The 23372-nt window shown below is 36.5% G+C and overlaps 1 protein-coding gene across 9 annotated transcripts in view; it reads right to left on the bottom strand.

Moving 5' to 3' along the window:
- Window positions 1-23372, bottom strand: part of ESRRG (estrogen related receptor gamma) — a 439525-nt gene that overhangs the window by 60449 nt on the left and 355704 nt on the right. For all 9 annotated transcript variants that reach the window (XM_088146649.1, XM_088146629.1, XM_088146635.1 and 6 more), the window contains 2 exons: window positions 12501-12611; window positions 2395-2556 (listed from right to left, as the gene is read on the bottom strand). In XM_088146649.1, coding sequence (XP_088002775.1) covers window positions 2395-2556; window positions 12501-12611 — 273 coding nt within the window. The remainder of the gene's footprint in view (window positions 1-2394; window positions 2557-12500; window positions 12612-23372) is intronic.

Below are 23372 nucleotides of genomic sequence, written 5' to 3'. Positions count from 1 at the left end.
AAATATAGAATTCTGGTCCACAAATAAATAGTTAACAAAAAGATTTGGGCAATCAGGGATTTTGCAAATCCAAAGATATAGCAAAGTATTATAAAAATCCTTATAGAAGCAGGAATATAGAAATTTTGATTACACCCTTTCCACAAGGACAACATCTTTGTAAGTAAAAATACAGTTAAAACCTATCAGTAAAACAGACCATACCCAATAAATTAAACCTGACATTAACAGTCAGTCCAAGCTTATCTCCCAAAGGCCTACCTGATTTTTAAATTAAATTAATTTTATTTTATTGCCTGCTTGCAGAAGGATAACAGAGAGGGAACTCAACTCCTCTGCCTTGGCAAACTACCTGTAAAACCTGATCGCAACCACCAAAAAAACCCAGGTAACTCCAGGAGTGGTAGGACAAGAAAAGGATCTCTTCTATGGACCTAAAAGCCCAAGCAGGCTTATAATGGGAAACAGCCTTTCGGGTAGGTGTGCTTCAGATACATAGGACTATATAGCATACTGAACTGTGAATAGTCAGTGGACCAAGGGAACTCCATGCTCCTGGTAACAGACTCAGTGAACAGACTGGCTGTGGTTGGCTCCAAGCACTCTTTGAAGTCAAGCTTGTCTGCAGTGCCCTCTGCTGCTTTGCCTCGGGCAGCAAGAAGCCTTGAACCAGCTCTGAGTAGGAAAGCGATTGCTCTAAAAGTAGGCTGAATATCACATAAAGTTTGGAAAAAGTCAAAACTGCTCCACTATAGATTAAGTTTATCATAAAATTAAGGGTGTTTTTAAACAAAAACAATTGTCTGAAGACATGAAGTAGAGGAATACAGCTATTTTAGGGCACTGAGTGAAATGCACAAATTTAGCCTTTCATCTAGCTAAGACATGAATAGGTATTTCATTCTTCATCTTCTCATCTCCTGAATTCAACATCTTTGAAAAGAAAAAAAATGACAGCTCTGCAAACTGTCTGGTCTATTAATTCACAAAGCAGTTAAGGGAGTGGAGTGCTATAATATCCACGCAGGCTTCTCAGCACTCCAGGGGAAAAGGATATCCCAAATCAGAGCTGAAGTACGAGTGTATGTGTGTGTGTGTGCACACGCGTGTTTGTGTTTGTATGAGGGAGGAGGAGGTCTGTGGGTAGACACAATTCCAGTGAAGGCAGCTAATAGGAAGAAGCAAATCTTTCAGTGTCACTTTCCTTGTTTCTCACTTTTCAAACTGTACATTTTATTTCATTTCACTTGTCCAAATCTGAACAAAATGAATATCCATTTTGGTGCACTTTTTAAATGTGTGCTTACAAATTTCCTCCTAATAAAATGCATGTCTCCTAATATGTATGTCTGCATGTGCATCTTTCATTAATGTATACATTTTCATGTACAATATTTGAATTGCATACTGTATTGCAAAATTTGAAAAAGTGCAGATTTTAGTATGCGCGTAAGGTCTGCTTTGCACACAGATTTGGAGATACATCATCAATCCACATAAAAATTCAAACCAAACAAATAGCTATTTTATTCCTACCAAGAAAAGTGTAATCCTTAGCCCTTTGATGTTACTTATTTGGCCTCTAAAATGTTACTTCATTTTGCCTTGCATATGACATATAAGCAAACAAATCTTTCCTTAATGTAGATTGTAGGTAGCAAATGAAAGGATTGCCACAGTATTCTTGCACATGCATATTGATCTTTAACATACTTTTGAATGTTCAAGTGGCCAAAAAAACCCCAAAAACCCATCTTGTGGCAATTAAACAAACGCCTTTCTATTTTGTTCAACATTAAATAAGAATATTTTAACCTCCTCCCTTCTTTAGACCCCACCAGAAGTATCACTGATATACTGTATTATACCAGTGTGCAGGCAGGACAGTTCTAACTAGCTCTACTCCCTTGCAAATGACAGAAATAAAATGGTTGGGTAAGCTGGCGTACTTCAACATTCAAGTTCACTTTTACCAGATGTTCCTTAAAAAAAAAAAACCATCAGTTGGCCAGATACCCCTAGATTACCAATGAAAAACCATGGATTTTACAAGGAGGATATAACAGTATAAAGAAATTCACATACAGAAAAAGATGAAATGGGCTTTCTTATTGTATGTATTGGTAGTTATTCAGGCACAGGAATTTATCTTTAGATGTACAGATCAGTGGGAAAACTTTGGTAGACAGGGTAGACCAGGTGTACAATGGCATAGCAGGGCTAGAGATATGGCCCTTACACCTATCTCTGAAGTCACATTTATAATCCTATTTATTGTAATAATTATTAAAAGAATGTGCAAGTCATGTTCAAGCCACACTGAAATATTACAAGCATACATCAGAAAATAATATGTCATAAAAACAGAATTCGAGTAAGATACAGAGTATGTACCTGGAATATGCTTAGCCCATCCAATAATGACCACCAGTTCTCTGTCTGCCAAATCACAAAGTGTGGTGAGAGCCTTGATGTCACTGTCAGGCACAGTGGGGTCAGGCATGGCATAGATCTTCTCTGGTTCAGCCACCAGCAAATGAGAGACAATCTTGTTATCTGTAAAGACCAATAAGTAATAGGTAACTCCGATAATCACAACTGCTGCCACAACGAAATGGAAATTTGCTCCTTCCATTTATACATAAAAGGATCTGGGTGTTTTAGTGGATCACAAGCTGAACAAGAGCCAACAACATAATGAAGCTGCAACATAAATAATTCCAGTCCAAAGACTGGGATTATGAAGATGGAAATGGTTGTAATTCTATGGACAAAACAAACAAACTGGGGCCTCTTCAATATGTAGTTCCTTCATCCTTCTATTCAAATATACCCAACAATACCCGTCACAAAGACAGGAAGGTTGCTACTCAACGCTAGTCAACAAGAAATGTAAGAATTAACTTTGTGATGATTGGATTGAAAAACAGAGATTTTAACTGGAAGCTAATTCAACATTTTGATCTAGAAAATGCTGCCACTGCATTAGGCTGGGCCTAATAACACCTAAGACCCTTCAAGGGAATCTAGGTTTCTTTGAGCATTTGAAATTATATGCTTTTCTACCTGGGGAAAGACTGATAAGGATAAGTCAGATAAAAATGAAAAAGCTGAACTTCATAATTTCTAGTAACTGCCTCCAATTAGCATTTTCCATCACTGAAACTAGATTTTACCTAATGTGAATAATTCTGTCTGTAATATTTTATGGCCCCTATTCTTCTGTTCGGCTCCATTTTTAATGAACATCTTTTGTTTCAAAAAGAACAGAAAGCAACTACAGCTGAATTGTGTAAATATACATGACTCATGGTAATTACCACACTATGAACAGGGGACATTATTCGCACATGACAGGAGCTGACATTAAGGATATACCAAATGGACACCAGGACAGGAAGGCCTGGCGCAATATGGTTCATGGGGTCACGAAGAGTCGGACACGACTTAACGACTAAACAACAACAAATGGACACCATTACAGAGTGGAAATAAGCTGAATTTAATATGTACAGATCCATATTTATTAATTATACTAGTATTAATCCCATTGTATTTTTGGCAAATACATCTTAATCAACAGCAGGTATTGCAAAGTCTTGGATAACTTCAGTCATCATGCCAGATATGTATCCAACATTTTAGGCTTCTTCTTGTAGAGAGATTCATATACCATCCATACCCGCTATCTACAAATATGGGTGGGAACATTATCCCTAAGGAATGGAGAAAACATTTAATATGGTCCCTCAATGCTTTCTGCTTTACAGCTGAGAAGATCACAAACACTCCAGGAGCAACACTAATGCTATCTGACTGGCCAAAATAGAAAAAAAGAATGTTAATGGACAATATAAGGTCCTAAATTGGTTTGAAAGTAAGTATCTAAAGATCCATCTCTTTGTATATCAGAATATAAACTTTTCTTCAAATTGAGCTCAGCTCCTGGTGATTTCATAGATATATCCATGTAGTTTTCTTGGCAATAACAGAGAAGTGGTTTGTTTGTTTGTTTGTTTTTACTTCTGACTTTAGGCTAGAACTCTGAAATGTCCTAGTTCTCTCTTATCCAAGTAGTAACCAAGTCCAATCTTGCTTAACTTTTCACGTAACCCTGTTGAAATCTTTGATCGAAGATCTTTCTTCATCTCCTCTGCCATCTAAAATTAGGGAGGTAGTACTTTAAGTCTGGATCTTCTCAACTGTAAGTTACAGAAACTCAAGGGTATCAGATAAAGCTTTTATTTGGCAGGGTAGTTTAACATATTCTAGAGCGAGCTTTAGAATTGTTACGGAGTTCTTGGATCTAGGGGGGTCTGTTGCATTGCACAGTAGGCAGCATTTAGGCTCCATGTCAGGAAGCAAAATGTCTTTGGCAAGCACTGTTTTGTTTTGTTTTGTTAAGAAAAAGCAATAAAGCAAATGAGGATCAAACACATGAACATTGTTGGAATTATATTTAGGAAATTGTGTATTGTGTATATTTAGTTATTTTCCACATTGGCTTACAAATACATGTACTCCATGGATTCTAGGTGGCTTACAATCATAACACAGAAAAACATACATAAAACTGGAATAAAACATCCTGACATACACTGGGTAACTGACAACCTCTAATATAGCAGTCTGCTTTATAGGAGATTCTTTTCTCCAAAAGCTTTGTGGAAAAGCAAAATTTTACATGGAAGGAGCCATTCTGAAGGAGGGGGTCATGCTACCCTAAAGTGAGGAAGCTATAACCAAGAATGCCATCCTTGGCACCCCTGACCAACTGCCTGACCTTCCAGAGGTGGGGTGGGAACCCACAACACTGCCATTGGGCTTGCATGAATTGGGTGGGCAGTTTCTATCAGGAGTAGATGGTCCAGAAGGTAACAAGGATTGGTGCCTTTTGCCCAGGACAGCAGGAAGGCAGGGTTTTTGTTACCCAGCCTTGCAGTTGTAGCCAACCTGTTCCAGACCCCAGAATCTCCTGAGCACAAAGGAGCACCTTCTTCCAATAATCAATCAATCAATTTTCCTCCTCCCTCCAAAAAAGGTTTAATTAATTTCCCTCCTCCCTCCAAAACAGGTTTAATATCTGTTGAGTTACAGGCCACACTGCTAAGTTTATAAAAAATTCAATTTTTAAAATTAATAATAATTAAAATTTAAGTAAGTTCAAAATATCCAGAGAAAAAGGAAAGAATGAGAAAAAAATGAAAGAGAGGTGGCTATCTAAATGCTTTTTTGTATTATGCTTTTATTTCTTCCCTTTTTCTTTTAACTTTGGTCATTACAACATCAAATTCCTACCCCCCTCCAAGAAACAATTTTAAATCCTTACAAAATATTGATTGCAGTTATCAGTTGGAACACAATGGGAGGAAATTGTGCTGCTTCATGTACATGATTGTTTTATGGTTGTTTTTATTGGTTTGTTGTGAGCTGACTAGGATTAGTATATTTAAGATAAGTGGCCATATAAGTTTAACAAATAAATGTGAAATTAAGCAAAAATAAAATTATAATTGTTGTCATTTTTGTATTTGCAATTTACTTGTATGCTCATATTGTGGTGCACAAATTTGTATTTGGTTTGGAAAAAGCTGCACAAAGCAATTTGTTTTCCCCATTCATAGCCTGTCAGAAATTAGAGGGAACAGGAATTTAAAGTGGACTTCATATCAGGGTTAAATTGTATAAGTTTTGATCCTGGGTTGTTAATATTGAATTTTCTTTTTTCTGACCTGGACTGTAAGACAATGATTTACGCCTGTAAAAGTGATTTATTTGGTTTAGTTTAAAATACACATGTGATTATTATTGGTCTTTCTTATGCTTATGGGGAGAGATTTTTTATGTTTTATTTCTCAGAAAAAATTTAGAAGTTAAAATGCAAAAGAGATGTATGTGTTTAAGTTTAAAATATATAGTTTATTATCACTGGTACTCTTAATGCTTTTGCTGATTAGACTGATTGATGAATATTTTTTATAATTTGGTTATTATTTAGGGATGAGAAATGGGATGGAGGGTTTTTCTTCTATAATATTAGAGAAGGTGTTAAGTTACTGTTAATGCATATACTTGTTTGGAGGGAGGGGGAAGTCATCTTTTATATTTCTTTCTCTTCTCTCTTTTCTTTTTCTACTGTCTCTTTTTTTTTTCCTTTTTGTTTGTAGCATCTTTTAGTTCTGTATTAGCTTTTATATATGTAAAACTTTAATAAAAATATTATTAAAAAAAGAAATTAGAGGGAACATTGGCCCAATTATGAACTAGCAGCCAGTAGGTACTGAAGTACTGGCATTGTATTGGTCAGTCCCAGTGATCAGTCTAGCCACTGTTTTGGTCATCCTGTGGGATGACCAACGTTGGGAAAAAGACAAGGGGAATGTGATCCTCTTGGTCCTCCTCTACCTCTCAGCAGCTTTCAGTACCGACAGCCACAGTATCCTTCCAGACAGGCTGTCTAAGTTTAGATGTGGGAGCATTGTACTATGTTGGTTCCACTCCTACTTGGATAGCTTTTTGGCTTGGGCGTGCTTTGCTTTGCTGTTTTGTTTTGATTTCTTTTGCTTTCATTTTTTTTTTTTTTGCATTTGGTTCATCTGGTCTCTTGCATTTTTATTTTCTTTTAATAAGTTGGCTTTTAGTTGCAAGGCACCCAGAATCATTTGGGAGTTGGGTGGATAAAGTAAAGTAAAGTAAAGTAAGGTAAGGTAAAGTAAGGTAAAGAAAGGTAAAGCAAGGCAAGGTAAGGTAAAGCCATTTCCAGAAGGTGATGCTGGGTGATTATTGTTCTACCTCTGGGCATTTGGGCTGTGGAGCCCCTCAGAGCTTCAATCCCTCTTTCCCTCTATTGTACTTCACTACCTGAATCTTTCACCATATTCTCTAGTCCCATTAGTTCCCCTGGCACTCAAACCAGCATCTACATTCTCTAATGATCAGCCTATATTGTTACTGGGTGGACCACAAGCCATCTCTGACTCCCCCCAGGACTCCTACCACTAGGCCCCCTTTCATCCCCACCCTCATCCCAGGTCTCTCACTCCTAAGGATAGGGATGACCTCCCCTCAGTACTGGCTCCTAGAACCACTGTCCCATGTTCCTTCATCCTAGGGGGTACAGTGTTCCTTTCTTCTTGGCTCTCACTCAGGCAGAGGAATATTTCACTGGATCCCAAGCTTCCCCCCCCCCCCCAGAGTCTATCTTCCACCACATCAAACTGGAGCTCGCTCCATCTAGACAATTCCAGAAGTAATTCCTGGTGCCTCACTTGCATAAGACAAGTCTCATGCATTGCATAAGTCCCATGCCTGACTGCCTAAGATAACAGCCACAGTTTCTCCCAAGTATCAGCCCCAGTTCGTTTCTTTACTCCTATAAAAGGAACTTCCAGAGCACTTCCTTGTCTTCCTTGCCACCACTTACTTCCTCAGCAATGGTGGTAATGCAGGAAGTTGCTATATGCCCACATCCTCTTCCATCTCTTGTCTTGGTCATTCATTGTCCCAGATCTTTTGCAACTCACTTCTTTTGTTCTCCAGTCTAGACTCATCTATACATTCTTCCGTCATGACAATCTATCAAATCTACCTTCTTTCCTTTCTTTTTCTTCCTCCCAACCATGTTATCAGAAAAGGTCCAAAAATGGTTTCCCATTCTCTCTTGGGAATGAACAGAGTTGGAGTTGAACATCTCCAACTCTACACTCTATCTTGCCACCACCAATTCTTCCTTATCCATTCCTTTTCTTCAGCTTCTTTTACCTCTTTTAACTTCAACTAAAGCTCCACCTCAATTCTCCCATCAGATTATCTGCCAGACTTCCAGTTTTATCAAATGCCACATATCCATCCCCAGTTGCTTTTCTGTCTACATAACTCGACTCCTATCTCCTTTGTCTCCTGCCAGGGAGAATGACTAGTATTCCATGATTGTTGGGCCCATTCAACCAATCCGTCCCATTCATTCAGCACCTCCCAAATCTGATCAGGACAAAGTAATGGATGATGTTATAGATCATGATCCTTGAGGAATTCATGGCTAACAGTGTGATAATCTAACTTCAAAATTCTTTAAATTTGTATCTAATTCATTTTCAACTATGGGTTTTATGGGGATAAAAGGGGGGGGGGGACAAGGAGGAGATTCTTGATGGTACTTATATTCATATGCCAGAAGTCCATATTTTAACCTATGGAATTTGTGGAATTTGTTGCTATTAAATGTAATAATGGCTACCAATTCTGATACTTTCTGAAAGCATATTTTAAAAATTAATGGAGAGTAAGGTTATCAATGGGTATTAGAATATACCCTTGAGGGCTGTCTACCTTAGAAACAGTCTGAATCACAGGCTATAAATCTTAAATATCTATTGCTAGCTAGCTAGTGGGAGAGGGCTGATGTCTTGTTTCTGAACTTCCTGGATGAATTTGATTAGCCACTGTGTGATGCAGAACATGTGATACAGCAGGGCTATTCTTCTGTTCTTAGAAAGGTCTGAACAGAGCCATCATGGTACAACTCATAATGTTCAGGACTTTTCAGATATAAAGTTGTTACACATAGGAAAAGCTGTAGGTCTTTGAATCCCGAAGAGCAATTGCTAGTTAGTGTACAGAGAGCTGAACAAAATGGAACATTGGAACACAGCTGCACCATTCACTGAAAAAAAATTAAAAAGTATACACTAACTTACAGAAGATCACAAGGTTAGACTGAATATTTATATGTTATACTCAGGAATCAGCTTAAATTCTTCATACCAGGATGGAATTTGTATGATGCTGTAGTTATTCCTAAACTTTTATGTAAAGTTAAATGGCTCATATCATGCAAATATTTTAATATAAAAGGAACATTACAGTTTCTGGGAAAACTTTCTTATGGCAATATTTTATACAGATGAATTTTATACTTTTCAGCTTAAAGAGGGAAAAGGGGAGAGAGTATAATTCTATGAACAGATAATACATTTAAGATCCCTAGGAAAAACATCAAATAAAACCCTTCCAAAAATCGCTGAAATACATAAATTCACATATGCACAATACTGGTTGAGAGAACATGCACATGAACTCTAATCCCCTGCTTGATCAAGTTGAGAAAATATGGGGGAAAAGAAGCCATAATTTCTGTCACATTTTGAATTCTACTCTTTGAAACTTGGAAGTCTGTAACAAACATGTTTACATATCCACTATAAATTCTATATACTGAAAACATTCATAGCTTGGTGAAAGATGCACGTTAAGCAAAGGCAGTTCGATTCTCCAACTATTTAACTGATTTAACTGATTTAACTAACTAGCATCTTATACAGTATGCATAGGTCCCCACCAGTATCAGTGGTAAAGCTTAATTATGTATTTATTTTTATTTTACCTATATATCAAATTTGTCACTGCCCATCTTGTTAAAAATGACTCTTGAGAAGTTTACAAAGCAGTTAAAATAAATGAAAAACACAATGTAAAAAATGTAAAAGGTAAAAAGGTAAATGTAAATGTAAAAAAAAAAAAAATGAATAGAAACTGCAGCCAATATTTTTTTTTTCAAAAAACTGACAAAGCTCATTCTAAAAAGGTTTTTTAAATGTTCCATTTCATAATTTATTCTGGAGTTCTGATCAATTTGTCTCCAGCATTTTACAAATGTGGATGTCAGAAAGGTGAGGTATGTCAGTCCTTCATAAAACAAATGCAAAAGCCAATTGTAAGGCATTGCATCAAGCATGCTTTATTATTATTAATAAGGGCTTCTTTGCAAGTGACAAGAAGAACACTAAGTCTGTAATGCATCCCTTGTGAATGCTGTTGATGTGGAAGAGGTAGTGGAAAAGGGCTGTGTTAAAACTGAGAGCATATCCTAGCTAAGGTAGAGCTTATACTCACATTTACAGAAGAGACAATTAAAAACTGGTTTTAATATTGTTATTAAAAAGCCTAGGAGGTAGATGTTCTCGGCAGGAGCTCTGGCAACAAAATAAATATTCCCCCCACCCCCGATGCTACCATTATCAAAATTGATTAATGAAGAATATTTATATTACTTACAGATGATAAATAGCGGTTTCAGCAGTTTCTGATAAACAGTTTTCCATGATAGTTTTAAATTTGGATTGGGACAAACACACAAACAAATGCACACATTTTCATTAATCTCTTGGCTTATTATCCAGCATTGTTTTTAACAGTTTGCCCTATCTTCTAAAACAAAACTAGCAAAACAAAGTGACAAACATTTTTATATTTTTGTTAGATTCCTAAATTTCTCTGGCATTAATTATGAAATAGACATACAAGATAAGCTACTTGACTCTGAAATTGAATAATCATAGAAATTCTTGGTTTGCTGCAGAGGAAGTTTTCAAAATCCAGATTTCACAAAAGAAAGGCAACTGAGAAAAGCATACGAGAGGGTAGAAAAACAGAACATTCTATTTTCCTTCAACCACAGACATTTCACTTCATGCAGTAGCTCAGAATGCCATACAAATTATGCTGCACAAAATTTTGACCCCCATTATTCTGACATGATATGACCTGTAGGCAGACCACTGGAGTCTCATAAAAAGATAGCAAATAAAGAGATTGAGTAAAGAGGGGGAAGTAAACATACCTGTTGTGAGCCTTTTCCAATATCTATTTAGCTATCAGGGAAAAGCATTTACAAATATTGAAGAACAAATAAAATTTATTTAATGATTCCCAGTTAGAATCAATAAATCCCAATTTTCATTCCCCTGCCTTTGTTGTGCACAAACGGTCAGAATCCAGAAAATCTCTCCAGTTACTTCTTAAAAGCCATTTTATCGTTTCCTTGTTACAACTGCAGAAATTGATTAAAAAAAAAAAAAAGTTATGCTTCTTTTCCATTACAAAGGGAAAAAAATCAGGAATCCCCTTAAAATGCTTTGTGAAAAGCTGGAGGCTAGCTTGTCTTGGTAGCAACTTAAAATTGTTCTAGTTACTTTCTTACGTATAACACAATGCACTGTTCCCTGTTAATTCAGATGGTCGTATAGAGAAGATATTGATTGAAATTAATGGGAGCTGCAAAAAAGTGTGGTAGTATTCTTTAGACATTGCCTATTCATCACAATATGGCTTTCTCAGGACATCTCACTCCTGCATTGCACCTTTTCAATTTCCTACATTTTCAGCCCAGCTGCATTAACCTAAGTCGGTGCTAAATAGGCTTAATTGTGTGTGCATGGGCTGAGCTGTCAGTAATTCAACTCAATGGCACAATATAAAATAAATAAAAAGCTGGCAATCTGTGCATCCAGAAAATCTAAACCTCTAATGAAATTAAGCACTAGAGTTCATTGAATTGTATTGTATTATCGGAAAGTTTTTATTATAATGCACAAAATCTGCTTAATGCAACCTTATATTGCATTTACAGAGGGGTAGAACAGCTTATGTGGACTGTACGGAAGATGCCAGGTTGGACAATCGAAGGTATAATCAGCATAATGTTTTTTGGAAAGGCAAAATGAAACGATGCCATATGTTCACTTAAGCCTTAATTTTATGTAAAACTGGTTTGTTTTCCCTCTGACATCGCTAAAATGCCCTTTCACTTACAGTTCAGAACCTATTTATTTTCCTTCCAGATCTCCATATGGCTCATGTGTATTGTAACCAGCAGAGTCCTGGGCTGGGGAATGGCAGGTGAAAAACAACATACTGCTTTTTGACACAACCAGGTAAGTGCCTTCTGTGTAGCATGCAGAGCCCTTTATTACATACTATATGTCTGGAATAGAGGCATTTGCGCTCAAGTGGTTTATGCCACTACTTAGTGGCAGCCAGCTTGCAAGTAACTTACAAAAGAATTTGCATTTATTGCTAATTCATGTTTGTATAGGTTAAGCAACTGATTTTTATACTGTGTTGTCATTATATTTTCTTTAGGGAATTAGCATGCATCAATTTGTACAATTTGCAAAATCTTTAATTTTAGTTTATATCTTGCTTTTTAAGTACTATCTGGATATAAGAAAACTCATACCCGCTTTAACTACACACATGAATAAACCCTACCTTAATGTATTTTATAGTTGTAGCACATTGCTATTTTATTGAAATACCAGGTAGTGTTTCAACCTTCTATTGCTATAAATTAATGAGGCTCCTAATGTATTTTCATTGAGAGGTTGAGCAGTCAAATTCATCTAGTTAGTGAAAACTACAACATTTCATTCTTGTAAAACCTGAGACTAGAAGCTTCAATGAACTAATGATCCTAGCACGACCCATTTTATGTACCAGTGAAAATAAAGATCACTTGGAAGTGTAAAATTTGTATAGCATAAATTGTGCATTACCAAACTCTTACCTTCAAAAGCATATTTCCTTCAGTTATTCTGAAAAAGGAGCAAGGCGATAAAAATACTAGACAAAATCATCATTTATTCAAGACATTATACTATTTTGTTCATATTTCTTCACTGATTGATGACATCAAAGGGTACACTACCTTCTTAGGTACTTACATGGCTTTTTGGCTGGCTGGACTAGTTGAGGATTCAGGTATGGACTATTTTCTGCATCTATTCTGCGCTTGTACTTCTGGCGACCACCACGTACTCTGTCTAGGCGCACTCCTAAACACGGAAAAAGCAAAGCAAAGCAAAAAATGAAATAGGTTTAATACAATTGAAATAATTTATGCAATTATTTGAAAAGTTTTGATCAATAAGTCAAAATTTGAGTCTGTTCCCTATTAAAGTACAACCCCCATTCCCCACATTTTCATGTAGTACACTGATGCTGATTCTCGATCAGCATTGTGTCCCTAGGATCCCATGCCACTGGTGTTTCTTTTGGCTCAGCTGTAGCACAGACACAGCACCTTCCCACTATGAAAAGAAACATAGTACAAGCATGGGGGAATGGGGGCAGTACCACTGAAGGTAACAGTTTTGGTTGTCTCTTCCTGAGGTCTCACTATGGTTGTGATAAGAGCAAGCTGTTACAACTTGGCTCTGAGGGTCTGGGAAATGTTTGACAACTGATGACAGTGTCTTTGGGGAAGTACCCTGTTGGAATGGGTCACATTGCAATTCACAAAAACAATCAATAATAAAAGCAACAGTGAAGTCATAGATAAAATAGGCTAAAAAACTGAACTCTGAGAACCTGGAAGAATGAGGACATCTTCAATGCCAGATAAGCATTTCTTGAGACAGAGCAACATAAACATATGCAGTGAAAAAGCCCTCTTCTTCAATTGCCACTCACCTCTCCTCAGATGCTGGACACCCAAAGGAGAGCTTCCACCAGTGACCCCAAGTCATGGGCACATACAACTTGGAAATGTGTTTGTTTCAGGTACCATAGTTCTGACCAACATAGGACTTGAAAAGAAAGGGTTTGAATTATGCTTGGAAATTTAAATCGGAAATTTGACCAAAGCTCAGTGATGTTATTTCAAGACTGATATCGTAAGATTCAAACTCTGCAATAGCTTTCAAAAACAGCTCCACTGTAATAGTCTTTCCTTAGCGTTTCCAGGATGTAAATTGTCAGTCTGTCCAGGAGAAGCCATACCTAGACACCAGTCTCACTATGCTGTGATACAGACTATGTAGGCCTTCAGTGGTGAAGGTGAAGATATTTCAACCATAAATCTTTTTCGTTTCCAAAGAAAGAACAAAGTATTCCTGGTATAAAGGAGCATAATCACATCTAAAGGGTGTATCTTGTCATGTTTGCTATTTCTTCCCCACAGCTGAATAAATCAAGAAATAAAAAGACTAACGAAACACTACAGCTCTTCCTGTAGATATAATATGTGTTCTATAGGAAGAGCTATAGTATCACATATGCTGATGTCAAGCAAAAGTAGTGGTGATGATACTCAAATGACATGCACCAAGCATAATTCAAAACAGGGAATCCAATTGCAATTTAGCCCTGGTGAACTTTACTCTTGGAATTGATTCCCTTAAAGCATCTTTAAAAGAAATAAGATGAAGAGGAAAGAAGTCAGGACAAAGTTGTTAGGAGTTTCTGCCAACAACAGTGAATAGCAGAATGAAGTTCAAATCTAATTCACAATCAACTCAGTTTAGTATAAATAGATTTTCCATTCGTATGTCAGAAATAATACAGAATAAAAACAATGTTTTAAAATTACATCCAGTACTCTGGAATAGCATTTCTTGGGGCACAGGTTTGATACTTTCTACAATGTAAAACTGCATTCCGTACAGAAAGCAAATGTTATTAAATTGAATTTCATAAATAAAGTTTAGGCAAGATTAGCAGAGGCAATAAACAAACAACCAAACAAATATGCCCCAAAGGATTAATAATAAAAAAATAAAAGAAGGAACTTTATGGCAAATTTTCATTAGAATCATTGTCTCCTATAGGAAAATAAGATAGCACAGTTAATTTAATAATAAAAATGACAGGTAGGGTGAATAAACACCTTAAATTAAGTAATTTTTAAAATCTTAAAGTACACCAATTATGGGGAATAATGCAAGAAGAAGGACTACATGTGCTGCCTTGAGTGCCTGAAGACAGGATATAAATCTAGGAAATAAATAAATGTTTATTTTTGCTTTATTAATAATACTAAGGCTTTTAACTGTACAGATTTCAGAAAAATGTAGTAGCCTGTAAAAACCCTTGTAGCCTATGGCTTTGAAAGTTGAACCATCAGAAATGCACTAAGAAAACATGATGTCTTTGAACTGTGATGCTGGAGAAACTTGTTGAGAATATTTTGGACTGTAAGGACAAGTTAGTCAGGACAATATGAAGTAAATCCAGGTTGCTCACTGACATTACAAATAGTGAATCTAAAGCTTAAATATTTTGGACACCTAATGCAAAGGCAAGACTCCCTGGAGAAGACCAGGCCTGATGTTTGAAAAAATCCAAGATGAAGGAGGTAGCTAAATACCATCACTCTTGATGTGAGCTTGAACTTCCAAGAGGTCAAAGAAGCAGTTAATCCTTATAAAATGATGTCCATCAGGTGAGAAAGAAGTAGAAGTGACTGAACAACAAAAACAATTCTCTTCCTCTGCTTTTATTAAACTCAAATAAATGTATCAATTTGAATACATTTCAAATAATACAATGCAATAAAAAAATGCCTTATGCATACAGTGGGAAAATAGAGAAGAAAAGTGTTCTAAGGAAATACATAATCACAGATAAAACCATGTAAGAAAATGTCACCAAACTGCTTGAAAATCTTTTTTTGTCTGTCAAAAAATAAAAAAAATAAAAAAATTCAAAAGTTCCACATCATGTTAAATAGGTCTGAAATTATTCAGCTCCACAATGGTAAAACTAAATACTGGCAAAGCTAAGAAGTAATGAAGTTATAAAAAGTGCATATCCATCAGCAAGGCATTTTTTTGAAAATGGAATCCTAAGTCATCAAAAAAGATAAAAGCTATGGATCATGTTAAAGCTTTCCTGCTCTACTGCTGAATTAACAATTAGCAAAGGGAAGTCAGTTTCTTTCTCCTGATAGCTATCTGCAGGCTGAAGCACATTAGTGAGGGCAGTGTAAAAATGTGAAGTGTGTCCATGTATGTGTATAGGTACAGAATATAATGTTCAGATCAGAGAAGAAAGGCTGTGGTAATTTTGGAACTACAAAAAAATAGTCATGATCCAAAGAACAGTGAAACTGACTTCAAGACCTAACCATTGGGGGAGACAACATTTTAAGTGAAAGAAGATTCACAATAATTCTGCATACAATAACATGAAAGTGAGATGTTCTCTGAAAAATAAGATACAATACTGAACAGCTCACTGGATTTAATTATGAGGCTACGCCATGAAATTTAGTTCACTGAAATGGACAAGATGCCTTCTGCTCATCCCAACTGTATTTGTTTTAAAGAGAGAGAGAGAGCAAAGCCTCTTTTGAATGAAGTTCAACACCCAGGTTCTTTTCTTAACAATATGTGCTGTCAGCTTGTTAGAAGAAGTTATATGATTATTTAAATTCTGTTTTCTGTTTGGTTTCTAGAGGTTTTATGATATTGTTTTTTGTTGATTGTTATTAGCTGACTAGAGCTCATATGCAAGATGGGTAGCCATATACAATTTCTAAAACAATGAACAATGAAATATTCTGGGATGTTATTTTCAAGCTCCTAGTCTAGCCTCAGCCATGGTATTTTTTGGTGGTCTCTCATCCAAATACTAACCATGTTCAACTTGTCAATTATCAGCCAAGTTCAGTAGATTTTGCTACCTAGCTGAGTACAAGTCCGTGTAGAGAAGCTCTTGGGACTAGCTGCAAAAACCTTCTTCAACCCCACTATTAGGAGAGTATCTTCCATGGCAACTAAAGACAGAGACAGCTTAGGGGTCTTTGCTAACACAGAGGAACAGGTGATGTGGGATTGCTACCATTGCCTTCCACAGACACCTCCAGGATCTGCTATGTAAGGTGGCTAGTTCACTCTTCCTAATGGAAGGGCTGTTCCTGCCAAGATAACTCACTTGAAACATGGAGGGGAAAAATAAGCAGGATAGATTTGATCTTAAAAGCCTTGACAACTCACTGTGCATAAGTAACAACTCTTCTCATATGCATGCTTTTCCTAACGTTTCCAAAGGGATTACTATTCTACATAATTTCAAAAAGTTGGGAACATGTGAAGCTTGGCATTCTAATCTGTGCCATTTACAAATACAAATTAGATCACAAGTAACAGGTGACATGATTTAATTGAATGTCTTCCATCTGCAATGCTGACAAAAGGTAAATGGAAATAAATGAGTCTGGCAAGGCAGCCCTTGAGCCTTATGATACCCAATATCTTTTTTAAAAGAAGAGTTATCTATAAAACTGATGCTGACAGGCTTCCAACATTTTATTCCTGGACAAGATTAAATGAATGTTTTAATATGAGGAAAAAAAGGACAACTAACTATGTTGCCTTAAGCATGGAAAATTGCCATTATCTCCTCTTTAATGTAATTAAAGGAAAGTCATTACTCATGAAATAAAATAAATCCTTTTATTAGCCAGGAGACCAAAATTTATCAGGTCCAAAATTTACAACCACTGAATTATTAACAAGCAAGCATGAAGATTTCAGTTTTACCACCCAGTTCTAATTACCAATTTACTTAGGATGGTAAAGCATAGCTGGGGTTGTCTCCAGAATTTCAGAACTTTATAGAAGCTTGCCCGAATCCCATTGATAAATATTTTTGTCACCACTTGCCTGTCCAGCTGTTAAATTCATTTCAAATAAGCAAATATGAGCAACCAAATCTTAATTGCTTTACATAGTATTCCAGTGCAGTATTAAACTGCATTGTTTAGGAGTCATCCTAAATGTGACAGACCACTTCCCAACAGATCCTTAACAATCCTCTCCACAAGGTTTTTCAATACTATACTGCATACATTCACAGATTCCTGAATTCTAGGGCTGAAATTGGACTTTTCTGCTGTACATCATTATGTAGAAGTAAGAATATTAACCTAAACTGTACAGAGAAATCAACCCTTCAGTGTCCAGATATGATTTCAGTCACTATTTATTATTAGTGACTATTAACCTTCAGCTAATTCCAATTTAATTGGATGGTGTAAAAAGAGGTCAAGCTATCAATGGCTGATAACCAGGACGAGTTTATAGTGCCTCCAGTATTACAGCTCATGATTAGGAAAGTGGTACTGAACTCAAGTCTTGTTTGTGGCCACTGGAGCAACAAACCTCTAGAATGTTAGTATTAGTCTTATATTTTTAAATCCACAAAGTCTAATGTTACTGTCCAAGAAGAACCAAAGCAGGATCTGAGTCAGTCAGAAGCAAGTAATTATGGAGTTGGTTTGGAATTGTTTATTTCAATCTATCTGGCGGCCTGGGCATCTAGCTCTTCTTATAGATGGCAAAATGGAAAAAGATAGAGGATCAATTGCTATTTTTATTAATGACCCATGCAAATAGCTGATTCCATATCTAAAACATTATGCTATGCATGAACTTCCAACTACTGTAGCACAATCAAGTTTTCATGTGATTTTTGAAATATTCCATTAAATCCTGGAGCTCAAGTAAGTAGGAAAAGATTACAACACTATAGCTATACCTAGGTTTAAGGCTGATTATCAATATTGATGTGAGCCTCCCATGACCCCCACTGCTCTTTCTCTCAAAAAGAGCAGGAGTACACTTGAAGCAGAGTCTTAACAATGGAACTACCTATTTATACTAGTTAGTATTCCAAGTTGACAAGCAAACATTTGAAAGTATTTCTATAGTATGTACTCTGTAGTAGTACTACTCAGTAGTACTACTAGTATAAAGTAGTACTACTCAGAGTAGTACTCTGCTGGTACCAAACTAGTATATCCAACAAGTTAGTCTATATCAGAATTCAAATCAGAGCCAATATTAGAAGTGAGAGAAAATCTTGCCTTTGAGGAATATATTGCTCCAATTCTTGGGTTCTGCTGTAGGTCCGAGCCTACAGAGATAACTCCCCCTTCTTGAAGCTGCACTGAACAGGTAAGTTGGGAAGTTACACTCTCCTCTAAGTTGCTTTCAGTTAGGTCTGGCTGAGGAATAAGATGTCAATGGGAGAGCTTGTTGTTTTAAAATCTGGAGTCTATCTTGAAGATCTATTAACTGAGCATAAAATGAGTCATTGGGGGAGAGAGAAAGATGGTTGCATTCTCTTTGCACTGAAGCACTGGTTTCTGTAGTAATTGTCCTCTGCTCTTGGCAGGAGGCTGTAGCCTTAAGCAAGTGAGGAGAGTGTAGATAAATCAGGGCTGTCTTTAAAAACTCTAGAAGGGAAAGCATTGTAGTTTTCTCAAAGAGTTTCTGCCACCCTAAACATTTTCTGTACATTATTTGGCTTATGAAAAAGAAGGCAGATTCTTTTAAACCCTAGAAAACTAGCCAAGAGTGATATGTATCCAGATCTATGTGCTTAGGATGACAGTCTAGGAGTTTGCTTAGCAGATTTATTACTGCTTTCCGGTGTGTAAGATTCCTAGCCAACAGGCTATTTAAAGGGATAGACAGCAGAGTCTGTTCCTTTGAGGCACTTTAGCTATACCCTCCAATTGATTTTTAGTAGAGGACCTTGCATCATTAGATGTTGTGACACGGCAACTACTAGCACCAGGCATTGTTAAAGCTTGAAGAAGCCAATCCAGTTTAGATTGGATGTTGTTTAGGGAAACAGAAATGGCCACAACTGTGGAATATGTAAGTAGACAAAGCTCTCCTAGAGCCTTTGCGTAGCCTCTGAAGAGTGATTATTGTGTGGTCTTTCTATTCCCTTCAATATTTCCTGGCTTGTGGCAACTAGGACTATAACAAATCTTGTTGAGTGATATGGGCAAGTGTTGTCTTTCCTCAACCTCCTTCAAAGAAGGAGTAGAGTCTTCCTTTCTCATAGTATGATTCTCTGAAAGCAGGCTTCCTTGCAAAAACAATTTTGATTTGATCTTTCGGTAAGAGTTCTGAGTTTGTTTTATGAGAGAAACTACTTTCTGTCCATTCAATGCTCTTCTCCTGAGTAAATGCCTAAGGCAGATCCACTACTCATCATATGAGTAACACAGGCTCACTGGGCTTATTAGTAATGAGAGCTCCAACAGATAGCAACAATCAGAACAACCAATATAGTCTTGAAGAGTCTCAGGTCAGCTCAGCCTTGCAAGGGCAAACTAGTATATTAGGAAGCAGTTTACCCTTCCTAGAAAACTAAACTTCTACATAGAGGAGGCTATGATTTTAATCGAAGGGGTATTAAGGCAAGCAATTAATCATCTACCCATGTTCTGAAATGGTATATTAATGAAGAAACATAAGATAATGAACTTGTGTGCATATATTAACTAACATGTGACATGAAAGAATAGTACTTTGGCTAAAGAAGCTTTGCTAAGAACCCATTCATCTGCACATCCTTTACTTACAGTATGATGAATTGATCAACTGCCTATGGATATTTGTCCAATTAGTGACCACAAATGGGTAGCGATACTTACTGTAGTCCATAAAAGAAGCCTTAATCTTAAGAAACGTTGTTGATACAGTAATTAACACAACCTGGCTCTGTTCTAAACCAAATGTTTGCTTCTGAAAGAAGTCTAAACTGACTTTGTTGAGAATTGCCAAGAGCTCCAACACAGAAAATCAAGCAAAAAAGTCAAAATAACCATTGAGGGGCATATCCTGAAACTTAAAACAATCCAGACTATGATTTTTTGGGGGGGACGGGGGAGGGAGATGACAAACCACAAATGCTAAAAATTAGTTGATGTCATTTGAAGGACAAGAGTAGGTCTAGATTCCAAATTACCCTGGAAAAGTCTTTCCATTGAAAAGAATTCAAGTGATAAGCTAGTGACATCTCAAAAGAAAGAAATCTAACTGTTAAGTTCTGGACCATTTACTAGCAAGTCACAAGAGATATGAGGAGATCGAAATAAAATTCATTACAGTAATCCGACTGTGAAGTACTGATAGCATGAAATCAGGATCTCAGTATCAGCTTCAGAAATAATATGCAGCTAAACATTTTTTTTCATTTAAGAGCTAGAAACTTTGGAATTTATTTGGGGATCCAGAAGTAAAAGAAAAGATTCTTGTGATTAATGTGAGTAGAAGAGACCAAATACCTGCTCTCACTACATGTTTTTAGGTTCAAATCTCTGTACAGAAAACAGCACTCAGTGCAGATACTGTATAGGCAAGAATCACTTTGCTTACATTTGGCTCCATTTTGCTGGTAAGTCAATAGGTAAAATTCACTAACAAGAATAGTATATATATTCCAAATTCTGAATGCTTTGAATGTGAGAAAAGAGATTATTTAATGCTACTGAATTGTCTGACTTCTGCCCTTCAGATGACTTATCTTCTTTTTGAACTTTGTGCCCCATTATTAGAGCTAATGTAAGAGATGTTTCTGCTAACCCCACCCATTCCCATTCTATGTACTGGAACTTATATTAAGGTTCTCCATCACATTTTAAAGCGGCTTGTTAGCTAGAGGGAAAGGAGAGTCATGCCAAGTCATGGGAAGCATATAGTTTTCCTCCAACACTGCAATCCAACTCTCCCTTCCCCACCCCTGCGGTGGCTGCACTTTGCTATCAAATAAAAAAACTATCCTGTCCATTATTGTACATTTACTATCCTGTAAATGTACTATCCTGTACATTTTCTTGGGGCATATCCTGTTAAAATTGCTCCACAGACTCTCTTGGCATTTAAAAGCTTTCCAAGACACTGTAATCTTGACAACCAGACATCTGTACAATAAGACCATAATTTTATGAATTAGATAGGAAATGTAAATGGAAACCAGCTGTTTACCACTTTACTGTAGATAAGCCAGAACTAGGGGACACCAATTTAAGGTAAGCAGTTGCATGTTCAACACACGCTATAAGCTTTAGGTTAAGCGTCACCTTTTACTAGGGCTCTGTGAAGTTCTTGCAGGAGGGCTTCAAAAAATGTTTGAAGTGCCCTATTAAGCCTGCTGGTCAGTGCTGAGGCATCATGTGCTGTTAAAGACTTGGCATGATCACTTCAACCTCCCCACATCATTTCAGCCAGCAGCCATGTGTCAAAGCTTTGACAAGACATGGCACCTTGATGCTGCCACGAATGGGTTCTGAGGTTTCCAAATCCTTTCTGCAACTGTACCATTTTGCCATGTGAGGAGGTTCCTTTAAGCAAAATAGTAAATTTTAAGGGGGCTGTCTGGGGAAATCAGTAAAAACTGTCAGTTGTCCAATTCTGTTAACTCTAGTCAAATTAACCAGATCAATTTTTTTTTTCCAGAAAAGAAACAGCACAATGAGATGTGATTTTTAAAAAGGAATCCATCTTTTATTTACCATAGGTTTATCTATCCATTTTTTAAAAATCCCCATGTGAAATTGTTGAGCTAACACCATTGTAAAAAATGAAGCTGCATTGAATGCAGTAATAATTTTCTGCTGAAATCCTTTACATGAGCCTTCCTCAAACTGGACCCTCCAGATACATTGGGAAATGTTATTCTAGAACCTTGGAGAAGGAATTATAAGGGGGATGAGGAGCAGAGTGTTATATTTATGTGCAGTAACCTCTTGAATTCATGGGAAGCATAAAATGTCTGTCTATATAGAGATCACAGCTTAACTGACTGATGAAACCATTAGAGGCCCCAATCTATTTATATACTAACTGAAATAGATTTCAACTGCATCTTTCCCCTCCAAAAAAGTTGGTTTACAAAAAGACTGAGATGGTAAAATCAAAGCATGAAACACTGAACAGTATAATTATTCTCATAAAACTTTCATGGACATGTGGCCAACTACAAATATCTAGTAGTGGCAATGCACGCTATATTTTAATTACAACTTAAATTATTTTAATTCATTATATAATTTATTTATGTGCAACTTAGTTTTAATAAAGTACAAAAAATGCCAAGTGCCCACCAATTTGTTTTCAACCTGGGAAAATAAATATCATGTGTATACCAATTTGTTCTCAAGCCAGAAAATCAATATCACTCCACCAGCCAGGATAATGCAGCCATGGCCAACTGGAGCAAAAAATTCTTCATTGATCAGTGCACATAAAGGAGGGAAATGAGGCAGGACATCACTGTTTCCTTTGCCTTTTATTCACTGCAGCTTCTTTACTCTGATTGGTCAGAAAGCTAAGGACAAGAGTAGATTTACTCCTTAATGAATAACCTGGTAGAATCCTTCCTGCATATTTCATTCGTACCTGTAAATAAAACAATGACCGCACATGTCTGTTGCTTGCCACACATACCTACACAATCCAATATACAGACCCCCAAAGATCTATTTATGTAGCATTTGCCACATGTATAAAATTTCACTATTGTCATTACTGATTTTACAGTACAGTCAAGTAAAAAATAGGACAGAAAAACAAACTAGAAGAAATATTATACGTATCTGAAGTCAAAGGCAAGAAAGAATAAATCAATCACCAGAATGATTTACCATCAGTTTAATAAAATAAGATTACCCCCAGTATTCATATGTAACATTTACTTATGTTCAAATAAACAAGTCAGAAGAATTTGCAGTTTGCAATTTTGAGGCCTCTCACTTTATTGCCATGAAATAGTGGTTCAACCAACCTTCTCCTCAAAATTTAACTATGGCAATAAATGTTCATTTCATCCACTTAGTATCCATATTCAGAATTGGATGAAAGTCATGTCAAGAGATTAGGAAGGAAATATAAAGTTGTATGTGGACCATCAGGTTTTATGTAATGAAATATATTTAACTTTACATGTATGATAAGTAGAAACAAGTCCTCAAACCAAGGACATGTACTCTCACAAAAAGTATATTCTATCATAAT

Source organism: Python bivittatus, unplaced genomic scaffold, assembly GCF_059951505.1.
Source record: "Python bivittatus isolate LINGU-HERP-01145 unplaced genomic scaffold, Pbiv_v1 ctg000020_np1212, whole genome shotgun sequence".
Classification (NCBI taxonomy): domain Eukaryota; kingdom Metazoa; phylum Chordata; class Lepidosauria; order Squamata; family Pythonidae; genus Python; species Python bivittatus.
The sequence above is the reverse complement of the archived record's forward strand: the minus strand, read 5'-3'. Positions and strand labels throughout refer to the sequence as shown.